The sequence below is a fragment of the Paramisgurnus dabryanus genome, chromosome 6 (genome assembly GCF_030506205.2).
Source record: "Paramisgurnus dabryanus chromosome 6, PD_genome_1.1, whole genome shotgun sequence".
Lineage (NCBI taxonomy): Eukaryota > Metazoa > Chordata > Actinopteri > Cypriniformes > Cobitidae > Paramisgurnus > Paramisgurnus dabryanus.
In genome coordinates this window covers 26,742,650-26,764,053 of record NC_133342.1, presented here as the reverse complement: position 1 = coordinate 26,764,053, position 21,404 = coordinate 26,742,650, and the positions used below count along the sequence as shown (strand labels likewise).

The 21,404-nt window shown below is 37.9% G+C and overlaps 1 protein-coding gene across 1 annotated transcript in view; it reads left to right on the top strand.

Moving 5' to 3' along the window:
* The first annotated feature begins 333 nt into the window (after positions 1-333).
* The window catches only part of xkr4 (XK related 4), a 50,468-nt gene continuing 29,397 nt past the window's right edge, over positions 334-21,404 (top strand). The window contains exon 1 of the mRNA XM_065276400.2: positions 334-1,876. Coding sequence (XP_065132472.1) covers positions 1,188-1,876 — 689 coding nt within the window. The 5' untranslated portion in view covers positions 334-1,187. The remainder of the gene's footprint in view (positions 1,877-21,404) is intronic.

Genomic DNA, 21,404 nt, shown 5'->3' with positions numbered 1-21,404 from the left:
ACAGCCCAGTATTTTTTCCTTTCCTGTGCTTTTTAACAAAAACATAAGCACAGCGGGACAATTGTCCAAGGCGACTATTTTGCTCTTTAATTAATTTGTGAGATTTCATCTCTGTTGTATTCTTCCTGCCAGTCTATTATTGAAGTCAATTGACGACAGTCCTTATGTTGACGCTTTGACGCCATCTGTTTCAATAGCCAATCCCAGACATTCCGTGAATATGTGAAGTTTATCATCTGACGCGTATTAAGATCAAACCTCTTAAAGTGTTAAGACTTCCTACGTCAGAGACTCTTTTTCGACGTGTTTTTGTGGGCGATTGGCACGCGAGCCTTACCTGGCAGAGTCTTTTGGTGTAATATGCTAATTTAGCCCGCGTTAGACCAACCTGAATCAATACAAACACCATTCAGTGTGTGCGTGTGCCTCGTGTGTCTGTTCTTTAAAGCAGACGCTTGGTTTATGTGTAGCCGGGGAACAGAGGGCGTGTCGGCAATACAGCGCCGTACTCAAGGGTGCCAATAAATTCAATAATGACGCAAGTTAGCCCACCCAGCACAATACGTCGGATGGCACTGAGGCGTCCTTAGTGATGTATGGACCTCCGACGCGACGCGTTGTTTATGGCGGACCTTCTGCATAGCGCACGGGCCGTATTAATGCGTGAGCTGTCCATGGTGCTGAATATTTGCTATTATAGCCATTGTTTATTTAGACTCGTGTAGGTTTTTTTTTTTTTGTACGTGTTAAACATTGCAGATATTTAAACAGTATAAGCGGCTACATTTGATAATGCATTTTTGTTTATAAATTATTAAAATTTTACACTGATGAAACCCTAAACTGCACGTTTATGAACGCTATAGAAATCGATCGGTCACAGCTTCAGTAATATTGTCATGCCGCCTGTTCGCCGTCCACGAATGGCTGTGCTGCAATAGCTGGATATTGAACACCATGATGTGCGACCGAAGAAGAGTTGCAAAGCAATGATGTCATAGTTTTAAGTAGGAGCCACGGGAGAGCATATGGTTCGTACCCGCCGCCGAAAGGAAGTGTTGCTTTGTTATGAGCAGGCGGCGCTGTAGCTGGCGGAAGAGGAGGTCGCCCAGCCCAGTGTCTCTTCGCCTGGAATAGAGAAGCCGAGGAGAAGACGCGCGGAAAACGGGAAAACGAGAGCTGCTATAATGGCCGCTAAATCTGACGGGGTGCTAAAGATGAAGAAGAGCGACGTAGCATTCACGCCTTTGCAGAATTCCGATCACTCGGGTTCGGTTCAAGGGCTCGCTCCGGGATCGCAGCCGGATTCGGCAACCGGAGAGCCGGACTTCGTCAACGGGGAGTCGCGCTGCTGTGGCTCCAATTCGACGTGTCTGCGCCTCGACAGGGAGCAGCTGAAATATACGGTGTGGGACTGTCTGTGGATCCTCGCCGCAGTGGCGGTGTATCTCGCCGATGTGGGCACGGACATTTGGCTTTCCGTCGACTATTACCTCCGCAGCGACTACTGGTGGTTCGGGCTAACGTTGTTCTTTGTGGTGCTCGGCTCGTTCTCCGTGCAGGTCTTCAGCTTCAGATGGTTCGTTAACGATTTCAGCACCGAGGAGAGCGGCGGTGGTGGTGCTGGGGGCGCTCCGGGCTGCTCGCACATGGACGGGAAGCTGCTCAGCGGCTCGGCTTCACATGGAGACGTGGGAGCCCACCCGTCTACACCTCAAAGGCAGGCATCCACAGCCAGCAAGAGCAACACCACGACCAACAGCACCAACAGCGCTACTGCAGCCCGGAATAGTAAGACACGCTCGGCGTCCTGTTCCCTGTGTATCTGGCTGTTGCAGTCCGTCATTCACATCTTACAACTCGGACAGATCTGGAGGTAAGACGCGTACTGTAACCTACTGACTGTACATGTGTGATCGAAGGGAATTGGTCACGTATTTATTGATTGTCGTCTTTAAGATAGTATTGATTTTGCAGGACGTTTAGTGTAGCGTGATATGGTGATGATATGGAAAGCGTGTTCTTGAGTTTGCACTAGTTAGGGCCTAGACATTGTGTGAGTTGAAAGGCTGACATATTCTAAGATAACTAAGACACAAAATGAGTAGATGCAGATGAATGGAATTAAAAAGTGGGGTTGTTTCAACTCATGGTTGGGTAAAATATCGACATATCCCACTGCTGGTTTAAATTAATGTAGAAAATGTCCCTATTTTAGCAAATAATGGACCCAATTCAGCATAGGTTCATTTAAACCCAATGACATGCCGAATTGCTTTATTTTCAATGAGTTGGCACCGAAATGAAAAGATTTTGCACTATTCCAGTCCTCAATGAAGTCATGTTTGAATGACAACATAAGTTATGACTATATTAGACGATTCATTGGCTTTTTCCATTTCAATCCATTATTAATGTAATTGAGAATGAACTTTATAGAAAACTAAATTCTGTCATCAATGATTGATCACTTTTTATAAAACGTGGTTGCAAATATTTCCCTGGTGGCATCTTATGGTGCATGAGGTTAATGGCTCATCCATGAAGATGTATTTTGTTTGTTGGTCAATAGATTCATTTGCACACAGTTATACTGAACACGTACACTGGTGACGGAGGTAATGAACAGGATCACTGAAACCTATTCAATTTCACAGCATCAGCCAATCAGTGTCTTCAGAAGCCTGAATGGGTTCAGATCAGCATGTTTTGTAGAGTGGTATTCCATTTACTCTGCGTCTTTGACCCTGAAGATTTCGTTTGGATGCGGTCCAAACAGTAAAGGATGCTGAATTGCTACATTGGAAGCTGGCCATTAAAACTATAGTCTAATGTAATAGTTCAAACTGTGATTAAGGTACACTGTAAAGACCCTATTATAAAATCTGTGTGTACTGATGTTGTGGTAATATCCGACTAGAACTGCACTTACCGTAGGGTCCTGATGGTGTACAGCCGTTTTGATTTCAATTCCCATATCTATATTGAGTCATTTCATTTGAAGGATGTTGTGCAGCAAAGGAATTGCTAATCGAGTAACAGCCAGCATTCAGGAAGCTGAATGAAATGACATAAGCGCGTCCACTTTACAAAACTAGGCCACAACCACACCTATCTAGCCCAAATTTCCCTCACTACTATGCAGAGATTTAAACACTGTGAGTGTTCTTCACCATTCACTTGGCTGTTTTATATAAAATCAGTATTGCTTTGCCTTCTGTGAAGAGGCTGCTTCGGTGAATCATTTGCTTGCATTTTTGCTGTCTTGTCTTTTGTTTGTGATGTCATCCTGGTGCTGTCACATGGTGTACGGTGACGAAAATGAGTTTGACACAGTTTGTGTGTTTCTCTGAGGCATTGTTGTTGAGACATGCACTGCACGTGGCACTGTGAAAAAGGTTCACCAGTCTGCGGAGATCTCCCAAAGCAAAATGTTTCATTCATCACTAATAAAGTGCTAAAAATACAACAAAGGAAATGTGCCAGACTGAGTGTTGGAGTTTACAGATTTGATTTCGAGGGGAAGATATAGATTTAGTTGCCATAGTAATGTAAAGAGTTTCTGTATCCTGTTGAGGAATTTCTGTGTTCCCGGTTTGATCCCATGTAACACACAGACTGATAAAATGTATAGCTTGAGTGCACTGTAAGTCACTCTGGATATAAGCGTCTGCCAAATGCATAAAGGTATGTAAATGTAAAGAATCCCGATTTTTATATGTTAAGGTTGATCGCTATACAAGACTTTACGTTGAACTTTCATTTTGCCAAACAAGATCCTAACTAAAACAATAATGCTAGAAATAGTTTATGTTAACTTACAGTAAACTACTGTCTCAAGTTGTGTTTTATAGTTTCTTGTGAAGAATAGAGTAACATTACAAAACTAATAACAAGGTATTAAGGATATATAAAGTTATCTGGTGTTCTGAAATTGCACTTATTGGCAGTAATTTTTTTTTCAAAGTGACTTAAGATATAGTGCATTCAAACTACAATATACATATTTATGTGAATGTATGTGAATGTATGTGAGTTATTGGCATTGCTAGTGCCATGCTCTCCCAGCTGAGCTATGGGAAAGCCATAATTTATGTTTATAAATTATACATTTTAGTTATTAATGCCAATGTAGAATGTAATTAATAATGACTATATTTCACTGGATTAATCTCACATAAACTGATAATGAGCTATTCACTGTATATATTTTGGCTGAAAACAATGCATTTATTAGTCTGATGTTGCACAGTAGCATACATCAATACATAAGAGTGATTGGGCTCAACAGCGCATTAGTTTAAATTTGGTCTGCATCACGTTTAGTCCTATTTACCATCACTCTACCTGCATGTTTCTGTCATTCAGTATTCTTCTTTAAAAGAAATACAAATGACGATAAATACTATACTTCATTATTACACATAATTTAATTTATGTACATCTATTTGACTTTTCTCAGGAATTAAGGATTGAAGAAAGATAGGCCTATCATTCTGACATGGGCTACTTCCTTCTATGTCACTATTCTTCATTGTAGGTTATTATTAATGTATTTCTTTGAAATGTTAAAAGCCAGTTTGTGGTTGTGTTTGTGCATTCGTAGTCTTGACTGATTGATCCCTAAATGGTTACATTGTAAATGAGTTTGCGTCAGAGCTCTGTGTGCATGCCACTTGTAGTTGACTACGTGCTGTGTATATGCATCCGAAACTGAATAAAGTATGAAGTATTTATAGTTGCATAGCAGGGGTCTGCTTGGCACTGAGATTGTGAATATATAGTGTTAGCCTCTGTGCTTCTCTGGTCTACGATGACCATAGCTGGTCAAGAAAGATATAGCAGGAGCTTTTGAAGACACTGCAATTCGATGCAATCGCTCAGCTAACTGTGCCACGTTGATATTTAGCCAATACAGAAAAATAAATTTATGGCCTTTAGTCGATTATGATCTAACTGAACAGGAGATCAAAGTGACCAATGCGTGGATGATAATAACCGCTTGTATTAGCTAAAACAGGGTCCTTATCTCTTCTATAAAAAGGCAGTAAGCTTATTTCCAAGCAAAAGCACACCAATGAACTCAGCCTAAAATATCCTATTAAGTTAAACATGGAGATTTGTGCCAATGAATGCAAATTTATGTATGATAATGCACACAAATGGTATACATCTATGCCATGTCATTACGGGTTAACTGCATATCATCCAGGGTACCACCCACATTGTGTACCATTGCAATGTTTATAACTAAGCAGCAAGGTTGCAGATTCAAACAGTTCAGGACTTACACCTTATAGCGTCATATTACAGTGAACTGTCAGGCGGATGCATGCAGAAAGCTGCACTTTATTTCCCCAAGTTATTTCATTTATTACTGCTCTTATTTTTAGATGTGATCTGTGAAGTTAGTTCTGAGAAACGTGTCAACACATGAATGGAGCAAGTATTAATATTCAGATGTTTTAATTACATTGCACTTGTCATGAATGGCACTTAAGGCAACAGTAAGTCAAAACAGAGGCAATAAAACTGTTGTGATGACTTCAAATACTCAATAAGATGCTATAATACATAAAAGTTTTGTTGAAGCACAATACAATAAAAACAAATGCAAACATAACAAAAGAAGAAATGCTTGATGTAGCAGCAGCAAGAACCAACATTGCAAAAATAATTTCATTGTTAAAGTCCCTGTAAAATCAGAATAAATGACAAATAGGTGGCGTGTCCGCTGTCAGCTCTGAAACCACGCCCATTCACAGAAAAGCTGCAGTCTCTCTTAACTTTCAAATACCACTGCAACCTGAATGGATGCATGCGATTCTGTTAGGGACGGGGCCATGCACGGTGGCTCAAGTGCATGATTGAGCCACCGTTTTAGACCCACCTTAAAAATCCTGAACTCTGTTTAATGATCTAATTCTGCAATTCAGCACTACATAAGTCTTTTTGGCATGTTTCAGCAGTACATTTCTAAAATGTGTAATGTTTTTATAATTTTCAAGATTAACTTTACAGGGACTTTAAGTGCAATACATTATAAACCACAGTATTTTAGAAGAGATAAAAGCATATTATTATCTTCAGCATCTCAAAATAAAGGAAACTATTTAACTCCTTGGCATGACTGTATCAAAGTTATAGCATGTTTAAGATCAAAAATGACTCGCAGAGGTCAGATCTGTGTTTTATATTGGCAGATTTTTTTCTTTTTCTGGTCCAATTAACAGAAAATACACAGAGGAACTAAGATGTGAACGGGTGAGTTCATGCCATCAGTACTAGAAATGTGAATGTTTTTTTAGAGCTTTGCAGTTGGTGGTCAGATATGAAAGCATCAGGGGACTATGTGGATGTTATCCAGCAGACCAGCTGGAAGATATAGACATGCATGGCCAGGGGCTTCATGCACTTCTTTTTTAAGAGGGCACCAGTCACATTTCTGACTCACTTCCCCTAGGCAAGATAAGACATGACCAAAGGAAGACGAGTAGAAGTTTATGCTTTGACCTTAAGAAGTGTTAGATGTGCTTCAGGTTTTGTTTAGCATGCTGTGAGAATGGACTTCAAACACCAATCAGGATAAATGAAGGCATGGAAAAGACTGCAAGAGGAGAAACATTTTGAATTGGCATGGCTCAAATGTCTCAGATAAATATATTCTACAACTGTTGGACCCTTTGTTTTCTTTTGTAGTAAATGTCATCTTTCAAGATACATTGTTGCTTTTATTAATCTGAGAAATGATGACAAGAAGCAAATGTTTAGGGCAGGCTGATGCAAGTATATGGTGCATCTCTCAAAAGAGATAAAACAACTGTTTTTTCTCTGGATTATAAATCTGGTCTGAATCTCTCTGAATGCCCCTGCGTAGAGCCTTGGGTATGATCCCACCGGCAGTCATTGTTTAAGTGTGTGGTGACCTGTTTACTCTTTAAGGCTGGTTTCTTAAAATATGGCATCTCACTAGACGCAGCCCTGCAGTCCACCCTCGACCGTTGTGTCCTTCCTTCTCATTTTTCTCTCTCACACACTTATAATTAATGTTGGAAAATACAATTATGAATGGGAACATGGCTCATTTAACAAACAAACAAGAACTGAACGATCCCATTTGTAATGTATATTTATGCGGTATATACAACAACGAGGGAGCCTTATTGGACTAATGCTGTTTCTTAAAAAGTTCCTCGCTTTTTCCACTCTGATTGTTTCTTTTTTTATTCAGTTTTCGCTGTCTATCATATAATCATGTGCTTGATCATTAGACTTCAGCACTGAGCCATCCAGGCAGCTGTTTTACCCTGGCTTTGTTTTGGACTTTATCAAGAACTGGCTTTTGAATAGTAATTGAGGATGTTTAGCAACCCCTCTTGATACTACTGGTGCCAAGACAAACTATCAGAGGAAATAAGTTAGCTGGGAGTTAATACACTTTTCCTCAGGAAGTCAGTTTATTGGCATTTTAACAGGGTAAGGTTGCATTATTATCTTTGAATGGATATCAAGTCTGTAATGTAACACAGACCTCTGCCAATATCCTCTTTTTCCTTTCTTTAAGTGTGTTGTGTGATCCAGATTAGATGATAATTGGCGCTCATTATGTGTCATAGCAATTTTAACTGCCTCTATATGCTTTTTATAGGCTTTTACTCCCTCCAATGTGCTTGAATCTTGTTGACATGTTTATTGTTGTGTTGCACATAGTGATTTGCCCTGATTATGTATGTGGGTGGTAGAGAATTATTGTTGATTGTTAGACAATTTAACACAAATGTGTTTATAAGCCGTACTGTTTTTACAGATGTAGCCAGAGAGAGTTTGGTATACAGTAGGTTAGTTTTAAAGGATTAGTCCATTTTCTTAAAAAACAATCCAGATAATTTACTCACCACCATGTCATCCAAAATGTTGATGTCTTTCTTTGTTCAGTCGAGAAGAAATTATGTTTTTTTTCAGGTTTTCAAGGATTTTTCTAACTTTAATGGACTTTAATGGACCCCAACACTTCACGTAATACGTCATCACGTCAAGAGGTCACGGATGATGTATACGAAACTATGCCCCAGTGTTTACAAGTGTGGAGAAAGAGGATCGTTCCGACGTTGTTGTATGTCGAATGATACTAATAAATGTCTTTATGTCAGTGTATTGTTTAAAATGGTCCGCAAATGTGCATTTCATATGTAACACGTGACCTTTCTATGTCATTACGCAATTACGTGAGGTCGAGCTGGCGGAGGAAAAAGAGAAGTTGTGGTTTAAAAGTGTATTTTTTTCTTACAAAAAATGACAATCATTTCGCTAGATAAGACCCTTATGCCTCGTTTGGGATCGTTTAGAGTCCTTTGAAACTGCAATTTTAAACTGCATTAAAACTGTTAAGTGTTGGGGTCCATTAAAGTCCATTAAAATGAGAAAAATCATGGAATGTTTTCCTTAAAAAACATAATTTTTTTCTTTACTGAACAATGAAAGACGTCAACATTTTGGATGACATGGTGGTGGATTTTTTTTCCATTTAATAAAAAGAGAAAGGGAATTTGTGCAGTATAACCCAATCTTTGTTTTATAGAAAACTTTTGATGGCTTTGTATTATGAATAGACAAAAATATATTTTCGCCTGAACTGTCCTTTTAAGTTGTTTCATGTGCTCTTGGTGATGCCCTTCAGAATGACATTTGGAATTGAACCGTACTTTTATGAAGGAGGTACAGTATATTGCCTTCATTGAAAAATGCTGTTTGGGGCTTAACACCAGCATGTTAACAGCCTTTGCTTTGCTCTAAGCTGAAAATGAGTAAAAGAGTGGAAATAGATTCCCTTCAGCAGCCAAAGTCAATAAAAGAACCGCACCATGTCCTCTCTTATCCAGCTCCTCTGGGACCCTGCTTTAGGATGGGTTTCTCTAAGAAATTAACTCTCCCTATAGTCTCTGGATGGTGATCAGATGAAGATCAGTTTTACCTGTCCCCTGATACCAAAAACGGTTAGACCTTAATTAACAAACCTTTCTTCTTACCTGCATTCCATCAGGTCTGCTCACCACGAGTATTAATGTTAACTAAAGTGAATATGAAACCTATATAAGAAACCATTTTAGAATAAGCTATAATACATTTTCATGGCTTATGATTTTTGAAGTTTAAACCTTACAAAGTCATTTCACGTACATGGTTGCGTAACATATAAATATTTGGATTTTTGTGTTAAATTAATTGTGGAGTGATATTTTTACATTTCTACCTGGAAAACAGGAAATAACCGGATTATCATCAATATACAAAGATATGTAGCATAGTGAAATGCAGCAGTTGACCATTTACTTAAATCTAAGAGAAATTCAACTACATTTAAAATAAAAAGGTTGTGTTAGGTTGTGGTGTTTAAATTAAAGGGATAGTTCACCCAAAAATGAAAATTCTGTCATCATTTTCCCATTCTCATGTTTTTTTTAACCTGTATGAATTATTTTTTTCTGATGAAAAAAAGATATTTTGAGAAATGATGGTAAACACACAACATTAAGTGTCCATTGACTTCCATATTAGGAATAAAAAAATATGATGGAATATAATGGGTACCGTCAACTGTGTGCTTTCCATCATTTATCAAAATATTTTCTTCATCATTTATCACAATACTTCCAAAATATTTTTTTCCTACTATGGAAGTCAATGGACACTATATGCTGTATGTTTACCATCATTTCTCAAAATATCTTCTTTTGTGTTCATCAGAAAAAAAACAATTCGTACAGGTTTAGAACAACATGAGGATGAGTAAATGATGACAGAATTTTCATTTTTGGGTGAACTATCCCTTTAAAGTGCCGTGTTTTGTTTGGCTGAAAGCTTGTGGCATGTTAGGGATCCTACTATTGCCATCACTACAAGCTAGGTTTGGCGTGGGATGCCCCCCTTGGATGAATATTTAACATTGCATGTTGTGAGAGGCTTGACTGCCACCTTTTGCATTATTTATTCCAGCTTGCTGCATCATCATCAGCCAGCGCATGGAGCCCTGTCTCCACACTGTTTTAAATAGATAACATACATCAACACCAGACCACAAAGACACATCTGAGCATGTACAGAGATTAAAAAGTCCACAGCTTCCTGTTTAACCCTAATTCCAGATCTTTTAATCTCATTTCTTTCTCCTAGTCTAGAGGTTTTCAAACTTTATGATGCCAAGACCCCCAAATATAATGAAATATAATTACCTACTTAAATAAATCAATTTATATTATATGTATAACATATATAATTTGTCTGAAAAAAATATTTTCAATTCAAATGTATTTGTACTACAGCAACTTCTACAACAAATCTTGTTTCATAGCAGCTTTATAAGGAATACCTTAAAAATGCCAGTGTGTGAGATAAAGGGCACTGTAATAAGGAAAATGTACAGTGTTGGTACACCCTGGAGGGTCCCTGGACCCCAGTCTGAAAACCCCTGTCATAGCCAGCAATGGGATTAATGGGGAGCAAACTGAGCTCAGTTAGCTAAGGTCAAAGATATCAATATGAAATTAAACATTTATCATCCCATTCACCCAAGACCAAATGCTCTTATCATTATAATGATAATGTTGTACTTTCACTTTCATTGGAATCTATTTAGTAAACTTTTTAAGAGAAACATCTAAAATGAATGCATTAGTTGAGTCGGATTAAGTTAAGCATTAAAGCAGTGATCAAGCCTCTGTATTTGTGTATTAACTAAACTATCATGAAATAGGTGACTATGTACTTTTAGAAAGAGGTCGAGGTTTGGCTGGTTAGCATGACCCAGTTAACCGTTGCTGCCTGTTATCATAACTACACCATCTGACTACACAAAGTTTTGTTTTGTATTGGCAACCATATATTTTTTTCATATAAAGCTATTACATATTTTCCCTCTCTGCTGTCTTTATGTGACAGGGCAGGGTAGCTGCTAGCGAAGTGTTGAGACATTTACATTACTTTAATGCGTTTGGCAGATGCTTTTATTCAACGGGACTTACAGCGCATTCAATTTCTACATTTTCAGTCTGTGTGTTTGCCGAGATCAAGTGACTGGCTCAAAAAATCTTTCTGCATAACCCCATGAGTCCCCATCAGTCAGGATGCCATATTTCTTGTAGGTATATCTGGGTCAGATCATTCAGTTCAAGTTTAACCAGTTTGTAACTTCAATTTAGATAATAATACAGAAATAATAATGGGTAGCAGTATAATAAATAATGGATTTGTTGTTAGAATATTTAATATTCTTATTAAAAGAATTCCCACTCCTCTAACTTATCCACATCTGTAAGTTACTCTAAATGCTAGATACATTTAATAAAATGAATTATTAGAAACATTTCCAAAGACAAGCATGTGATATTTTTCCCTTGATCTTAAATGATTCAGCATGCTCTAGACTGCGATACCAGCATGTTTCACAGCATGCTAGTGGCATGAATGTAGAATTAAGTATCAAAGTGTAGTTATCAAAGCAAACATAGAGCCACATAAGATCAAGACTAAATGAAGAAATAATCGGAAAATGCAAGCAAAAGAGACGTTGCAGAGGTTAGATGATAAATCTGTTTCCATAGCGATACACGCTGACATTATTACACCGTAGCTTGTTATGTATCACCTCCATTCGTCTGTTTTGCCAAAACAAATCTTGCTTCCTTGCTTTGTTGAGGAAAATACGCAGTTAGTTGGCATTAGTAATGTTGTAAAACAGTGTATAAACTATTTAGATGAATGAATTCTGTAAATATACACAGGTTTTTTCAGGCCGAAGCTTCTGGATGTGTTAGTCGTTGATTTGTGCTGTTTGTGTCTGTGTGGTAATAGTGATGATATTTGACAAAATAAAATCTCTTTAGAGATGTCGCGTCACTAGGTGGCCATCTTTGTTAAGCCTTCGGGCAGTTATTTCAGTCAGGCAAGACTAAAGTCCGATCTACTTGAATGGGGAAAGACATATATCTCTAAAATCACAATAATTTCCAATCAACAATTAAACCTGACATCAACCGTAACATAACTTTTCTTGTTTAAGCTCAAATTGTGCTAAAACAGCTACAAAAGTTAGAAAAGGCCTCATGTGACTGTGTATAAAGCCCCTCCCTCAGAGAATCCTCTTTTCTTTATCGATTGATGATTGGTACTTTTAACTGGAAGAAAGGACTTCGTTCACCAGAGTGGCCATATTGAGTGTTGCATTGTCTCCTATTCATAGTAATGGGAATGATCAATCTTGTATCTTTGGTGCATTTTGGTAGATTTGGCAGATTCTAGAGATGCAGCTGTTAGAGGTGACATCAGTGAGATTGACTCATCGCTATAGAAACAATGGCATAGCTGACTCTAAACAAGACTGTGTCAGTAAACAAGATGCATGAAGGTAGTTACCATGTATACTAACCTATATTTATTACATATTTTTGTTTTCTTCTCTTTTCATGTAAAGCTACTTTGAAACAATTCAACATTGTACAAATGTATTATGTAAATACATTTGAATTGAAGAAACTAGTTTTCGGTGGAACAATGCCTTGAGACTTGACTTGGACTAGAAAGCTAATATGAGGCTTGACATACAAAAGAAACAAGTATACTTATCAACAATGAAAAAATTCTCTGCCTTTGTTTTTCTGTAGAAATATATACTTTTTAGCTCATGTATGGTACAATGTAGCTTTTCCAAGAAATCTCTAGAAATAATTCCTTAGTCCTTTATAGGGGACATTTCACAAGACTTTTTTAAGATGTCATATAAATCTTTGGTGTCCCCAGAGTACGTATGTGAAGTTCTAGCTCAAAATATCATATATAGCTTACACTGACAAAAAATTATTCATTCAATTTACTCAATTTTGTTAAAGTCAGTGGTTGCAATCAATTTATTTGAGCTACATTTAATCAAATAAATTAGAAAAACAAAACAAAAAGCTTTTGTTTAAATGTAGCTGAAATAAATTGATTGCAACCACTTAAAGGGGACATATTATGAAAATCTGACTTTTTCCATGTTTAACTGCTATAATTGTGTCCCCAGTGCTTCTATCAACCTAGAAAATGTGAAAAAGATCAACCCAGTAACTTAGTTTTGGTAAACCATTTTCTGCAAGCATGTGAAAAAATAGGTCATTGTAATTTGGCCCTTATTGTGATGTCAGAAGGGGATAACACCGCCCCCCTTATCTGCACTATCCAACCACAGCACAACCATTTAGTACGGAGAAAAAGAGAGAGAGAGAAAATAATTCACAGCACAATAGAGTTTCAATTGCAACAAACCACCATCATTGTGATCAGTGGTTGCACTTCATCCGCTCATTTGCATTTTAAATGACACACCCAAAACAGCACACTTTTGCTCAGACCCTAGATTAAGATTAAGTTTACATCTTAAAAAAATCTCATAATATGTCCCCTTGAAATTAAAAAATTGAGTAAATTGAAGAATCATTTTTTCAGTGTAGAAAATCAGATTTTTCCACGTTTAAGTGCTATAATTGGGTCCCTGGTGCTTGTATCAACCTAGAAAATGTGAAAAAGATCAACCCAGTAACTTAGTTTTGGTAAACCATTTTCTGCAAGCATGTGAAAAAATAGGTCATTGTAATTTGGCCCTTATTGTGATGTCAGAAGGGGATAACACCGCCCCTTAATCTGTACTATCCAACCACAGCACTGCCATTTAGTGCAGAGATCAGCTCATTTGCATTGAAAAGGACACACCCAAAAAAATTATTTTTGCTCACACTTACAAAGTGACAATTTTAACATGTTATAATAAATTATCTGGGGAGCCAAAACTTCACATATATGTACTCTGGGGACACTAAAGATTTATTTTACATCTTAAAAAAGTCTTGTGAAATGTCCCCTTTAATGCCTTCCAAAAAATGTCTTCTTTAAATATATAAACAATATATCAAATGAAAGAACAGACACTCTGCTTTCTTCTCTTTTTATCACCTCTCAAATATGGGTAGGTTTCTTTAAAAATACCAAGTTTTGAGCAAAAAGCTGAGATAAATGCGTTTTTGTCAAGGACTTTTGTTAGAGATCAGATTCGGATGATCAAAACATACACAGTTTTTACTGTTTTTGTATCAGTGCATTTACAGTTTTTGGATCAGTGGATGATTTTAGTTTTTTATAAGTTGGGTAAGTGCACCACCTAGTGGAAAATAGCAGAAATGTGGATTGAGGTAAAAATGGCAGGAAAGTGTTTTTTCTCAATTGACGAGATAACTCACCAAGAGTTAAGGAAGTCGCGTCACTGCGCCGGCATATTTGCCAGTCCTCCAGGAACAAGACCTGTCAATTCTGTGCATGCGCAAAGTCCCTCTCTCAACCATATCCTTCCATTGTTTAACGGTTGGCGATTGGTTCTTGTACTGGGAGGCGGGACTAAAGCAGCCATTCTGGACGTTGCGTTCCATTCATATCAAAAGCATTCCCTTATTATGATGCATCTTGCTAATATTAAAGATCTTTGGGGTCGCTCGTCTCTTTCAATGAGGTTCTTCGGAGGTGTTCCTAATTCTGGTTAACAACTATAAACAAATGAGTACCTCCCAGATCAAGTGTACTCCACTGCTTTACTTTCATTTGTAGTCACTACTCATCATTTGCATAAAGGTAAACTTTTCTAAACTTTGTCACGTTGCTTGACACACCCCATCTGGTCGCCAATGGTCACTTGAAATGACCGTTGAAATGACTGTTAAAAATGAATGGGATCATGTCGCTCTGCTACTTGTAGTGTTTGGTAGTCTGACCGGGGGCATAAGTCAATCTGACCCTTATTATCCTACAACAGACTCAGTGAAATTAAAAACTTTTATCTGTCAAATGCCACATAAGGGGAGACTTTTAATCGCTTAAATCACCAAATAACCCATCTGTTAATGTACAAAGAGAAAATTTCCATTTCATTTAAGGCTGTCACTCTGAAATGAAGAGCTCTTTATGTTTCCCACGCCTCTTCAAACTGCTTAGCCTAAAGGATGCCTGCTGTTCCCGACTCGCTGCCTCAGAGTCGAATTGAGGCGAGTTTTTCCCTCGAGCAGTTAAAGCATGCGGTTCATCACTGATGATTACACAGGTCACTGCTTAGATTATTATGAATTTCACTTCCAATCCACAGAAGATCTCTTTGACCCCTCTGCCTGTCCTTAATTGCTCTCCAGGTCCTGATTATACAGTTTCTGTCTCATACGGGTCATTTCAGATGTTGTCATTGGTCCGGTATTCAAAGAAGTACGCGAGTATGCGAGAAGTGACTCATTTGCGAAGTGTGCCGCTCTGTGTGGGTGAATTCAAAATGAGTTCAAGAAAACGTCTGCGGTTGCTTTTATTCATTGAGTGGTTTTCCCACGCATCTTTTCCACATCCACTCGCTCTTGAGGAGTGGGAAAGATGTTTCATGTGGATATCGGACCCAAAAGGTTTATAACACAACTAGAGAGAGTAAAATTGTCACCATGTGTCCGTGGTCACAGAGGTGGGCCGATGCTCAACCTCCTGCATGCGTTTGGTTATCTTATTGCATTTTGCACGCTGTTGTCTGTAAACAATGCAAAGCCTCAATGGAGGCTTTTCCCTCAAAGCTTTTCAAGGCTTAGGGGGGATGCATCGTTTATTGGCGGCTGAACTCAAACTTGAGTGAGATAAATGCTTGGAGAGATGGGGATTAAGAAGTGTATGAGAGGAATGACAAATCCCAGATTTCTCTTTTAATGCAGAAAGAACCTGTTAATGCCGCTCTCGACGAGGTATAAATGCAGAACGTGTTTGATGACTCGAATCAAAGGCAGCCAGACCCCCTATTGCAAGTTTGAGTGGCATCGGTAAATACTCAAAAATGTGCGTCTGGTTATTCTTGGATTTTCCCTCCTCAAGTATCTGCTCTGTTACGCGTTTCATCCACACAGGTTGGAGGTACAGCGGTGAGCTGTACACATAGGAATTCGGTTGAGTATGTGAATTCTTGCAGAATACTTTTGTATGGATGCCTGTTGGCGGGGCCAGGGAAAACCAGGTCAGTCTTACGTTAGCCTGCGCAAGTGAACTTGTGTTGAGATTCGAGAGTAAGTTGAATGGAAACGATACAGGGCAAATCACGCAACAGTTGCACCACTTTAACAATGCATTTCAGCACAATGCTCTGCAGCTTGTTAACAAACCACCCATCAGTCTAATTTAAACAGGTGCTAACTGCACTAAATTAGCACTGTGCTGTATTTAAATAGTCATTGTCATTGTTTTCTGCTAAACGCACCTTCTTTCAAATAAGGCCGATTGAGCTGGATTACTTTACAGTGCGCCCCTACTACACACAAAAAAGGACAATGAATGAAAGTTTATGTAAAAGGGATGTTTGTGGACATTTCATATACACTAGTCAACATTCGAAGTGGATCAAAACCTTTCCTAAAAGTTGTCTTAAAACCAATACCCAGTACCCGTTCTTGTCTTAGGACAACTTTGATTAATGTTTTTGATCCACTTCAAATGTTGACTACTATATTATTAAATGGTAATGCAAAGATGTAGAAAAACTTCAGAAAATGGCATGCCCTGTGTAGTTGGTTAGGGGCCTGTAGTGCTGTAGTCCTTCGTATCATCCGTAATCCAGCACCTCTGCATATATTAAAAATTTCGTTATATGGCACACATTTAATGCACAGTGTAGAACATCATTCAGTTTCACCTTGTTTGTCCTGCACATACTATATTTATAGTTTGGTTGTAAAGAAACATGATTGCACATTGAACATTACCAGGGACATTGCTAAATCCTTAGTTATCCTGCATCCTATTTAATCATATGCCCCTCTCATAGATAAACTGTACTATAAAACAAAGGACATAGTGTTTGTAACATCACCCAAAGGTTTCTTAGGACCACTTTTAAAGCCCAAAGTAGGTGGTGCCCGCAATTGCACAAATCACAGCTTCGATCTGTGCAGGTGTGCAGCTGCAGCACAGCTGGGTAGCACCGTCATCGTGCTGCAGACATATGAGCGTACCAAGCCACCCTGGGCCGTCATGACACAATAGCAGGTTTTATGAATGTGCGAGTCAAGGGTGCTAAGGGCGACACTGTGCAGAATAAATTCTGGAAAGTAAAGTGTTTTACTGGATGAATGTGCGCACGCAGAAGATCAGTTCGTCCATCTAAAGCCCATCATGGTGATGTTTTCTCGCAGATTTAATTTTCAAATACTCCATTTACAACGAAACTTAATTTCGTGCCCCATTAGGTTTATTTGTAATGAAAAGAAAAAGGAAGTACTGATGGTAACCAGAACAGGAACTTCAGGTGGTTTTTAAAGCAGGATCAGTTAAGCTACGTTTATTTGTTTTTGAAAGCTGACCCGAGGCAGAGAGACCCACCTCTTATTACCACAGACCAATGGATCGATCTCTAATGATCCCACCCTTCTCCTATTACAAAGTATGTGGCACTTTCCAGGAATAGGGTACAAAATAGGGAAAAAACTCTTGCTTTCTATACTTGTGTTTGTAAGTGCACTCTTAGAACGAATGTGTTAAAAACAACATTTCGTCAGAACAATCGTTATAAAATAGGTTTATGAAGCTATCAGCCAGCTCTGTGGATAGAAAATTTAAAGAAACATCACTAGTTTGATGTTCAATTTTAAAGGGGACATATCATGAAAATCTGACTTTTTCCATTTTTAAGAGCTAAAACTGGGTCCTCAGTGCTTCTATCAACCTAGAAAATGTGAAAAATATCAACCCCCGTAACTTAGTTTTGGTAAACCATTCTCTGCAAGCATGTGAAAAAATAGGTAATTGAAATCTGTCTCCCCTTGTGATGTCAGATGGGGATAATACCACCCATTAATCTGCACTATCCAACCACAGCACTGCCATTTAGGGCAGAGATCAACTCATTTGGATTTTAAAGGACACACCCAAAAATGGCACATTTTTATTCACACCCACAAAGTGGCAATTTTATCATGCTATAATAAATTATCTATATGGTGTTTTGAGCTAAAAAATTCACATACGTACTCTGGGGACACCAAAGATTTATTTGACTTCTTAAAAAAGTCTTGTGAAATGTCCCCTTTAATGGTCATTATGAATGAATAGAAATAATTTAGTTAATATAACCCCCAAACTATCTGCATTGGTACCTGGCAAGCAAAAACAGAGACAGTGAAATGATGGCTAACTATAGACCCAACATAGTCTGGCTGTGAGAAACCTACTTCTACCCTAAATAACCTTAAAATTTGGTTACATGCCGTTTTTGCCAAAAAACAACTTTGAGAAGTACTATATTTCATTATGTAAGCAAAGTTGTTCATGGTGTTTGCTTTCATTTGTTCTAAATGTATACGCATCGTCTATGGGCTATGGTTACACGTCTAGACTTTCACTGACAGCCCAAATTTTGCCTTGTTTTAGCCAAAAGGAAGTGCCTTGGCTATGAACACTACATTCCAATTAAAATGAGCTTGCCATGGTCCTTATCTAAGGCTACATTACTCCCCACAGCAGGTATTTCTTGAAAAGAAAGGCATTCAGTCTCACACTCCCTAAAAACATTGTATTACACCTAGTTTTCATTGTGAAATATTTTTAGTTAGCGGCCAATTATCACTCAAAACGACACCGCTCGTGACCTGATATGATCTTGGGTATCGCTCTGGTGCTCTGTATATAGCGACCTGCTGAGAATAGGCCTAAGGGTTCAGATATGGCTTGATGGATGATACAGTAAGTAGAATGATAAATGTATTTGGATTTGTGTTTTAGTATGACCTTCTTTTATGTGCACCTTTCTTATCGTCAGAAATACAGATAGGAGGATTAAACGGAGGCTAAAGGCCGATTTGTTATTCAGAAGCGGCGCTGCATGGAGGCGAACAAAACAGTGTGATTCATTCGTTCTTGTAAGTGGAGTATTCCTGAGAGTCCTCTTCGGTTTACTTAGAAGAACTATTGTGCCGCTCTCAAATGAAGGTTAATGAATGTACATTTCTTTTTCATAGCCCATCTTTGTGTTTTACAGTGTGCTGTGCATCTGATACAATATGAAATTGTATCTACTGCGAAGCGTCGTAGATCTGAAATACGACTGCAGTTTATTTTAAAATGGGTATAGAGAGCAGGTAGTGTGCACTAATGCATGTGTACTGTACCTATCTGCTGTCACAGATATTTATTTCATTAATTGTCTGCTGATGTATTATAGGAATCTGTTATATATGGGCTGTGGCCCAGTATCTTACACTTCCCTCGGGACCATTAGCTGTGTCATGAAGGTGAATCTGGCAGGATGAGTGCTGTTGTGTGGCCACTGGAATGTGCAAAGATGCTACTACAGGCTGAATGTAATTTTCTAAATCACTCATGTGTGCACACACACACACACACACACACACACACACATTTCTGTCTTTCGCTCCCTGAGCCCTCACAGTCCTTTTCGTACATGGCCATAGGAAATAAAAAGAAGCCGTTTCGAAGAAACTGGGGACCTTCTTGTTGTGTGGCAACAGTAGTTGTTTATATTTGTTTATAGGTTAAATTACAACCCAACTGGCTGAGTTCTTCATTTTTTGACCTAACAGTGGATTTAAAATAACCCAGCAATTTTTAAGAGTGCATTATTTAAAGGGGACATTTCACAAGACTTTTTTAATATGTCAAATAAAACTTTGGTGCCCCCAGTGTACATATGTGAAGTTTAAGCTAAGAATCACATCTAGATAATTTATTATAACATGATTAAATTGACACTTTGTAGGTGTGAGCAAAAATGTCATTTTGGGTGTGTCCTGTTATATGCAAATGAGCTGATCTCTGTAATAAATGGCAGTGCCGTGGTCCGATTAAGGGGCGGTATTATCCCCTTCTGACATCACAAGAGGAACCAAATTTCACATGCCTATTTTTTCCCATGCTTGCAGAGAATGGTTTGCCAAAACTAAGTTACAGGGTTGTTGTTTTTCACATAATTTGGTTGATAGAAGCACTGGGGACCCAATTATAGAACAGTCAGATTTTCATAATATGTCCCCTTTAAGTATTCTTCTTAAGGCTTCATTATAAACCATAAACTTGTTAGTATTTATTTTCTGCAGTGAATTCATATAGCGTATCATAAAAGCATTTTGGACCAGATTCACAGACAAGCCTATATAGTCCCAAACTAAAATGCATGTTTTAGCAGTCTTAACCCTAACTGACATATCTTAAAATATATCAGTGCCATTGTTTCGTCTCAATATGCAAACCAGAAAAGTTTTCTACAAGTCACATTTATTAAAGCTACTTAAATATGTTTGTTTAACTAAACTAATAAAACTTTGTTTTGTATTTAACTTTAGTCTAAACTGTGCTGTTTACTTTTGGCATTTGTACACTTTTTAAAAAAGTTAAGCAAAAACAACTGACCTACATTAACTAAACACAAAGCATTCAAAATGAAACCAGCAGCAGTGGTATCATTGCAATGTTACTGCATATATTCAACCATTTCTTTCTTCTTTTATACCGCACAGTGATTATATATTCATTTATATATTCATTCTTGTGCGCAGCAGATGCTGGGCATCATGGAAACTACAAAGCTGCGGTTACGGTTTCAATTCACACCAAATGCAACAGTATACTGAAAACTTTCAAACAAAAATAGTTTAAAGGGGACATTTCATGAAAATATGACTTTTTCTATGTTTAAGTGCTATAATTGAGTCCCCAGTGCTTCTTTCAACCTGTAAAATGGGATAAAGATCAACCCAGTAATTAAGTTTTGGTAAAACATTCTCTACAACAGGGGTGTCAAACTCATTTTAGGCTGAGGGCCGGATGGTAAATAATGCCACGAAGTGCGGGCCGGATAATTTTTTTAAACCTTAGTGTGCTGATAATTGTGTTAAAATTAACTAAACAAACCAATTAATTAATTTGTTTAGCAAGAAAACTAGAGAAACACACAGCTCTGTGAAAACTACATTTCATAAGGTCACACTCATACTGTACATACTATACACACAAATTTACATCTGTACAAAACCCACTGGCCTTATAGGTTGAAAAGCTTTAATTTAACTTCTTTTGCCTTAATGCCAAAATTATTTATAAACCATTCACTTTTCTTTGGAATATATTTGTAATGAGAACAGTCATTTAGAAAATGAAAATGCTAGATGGGGCAGTGGCCCAAACCAAAAATGGCACTATTGGGGTGGTACTATTATTATGGTTTTAACAAAGTATTATAAATATTATGTGTTATATTACTAGCATCAACTTAGACATGTGATTGTAATGGGAAATATAATAACAAGAATTAAAGTGTGACAATCTGCTAAATATTCAATATGATTTACCTGCTGGCTTGATGG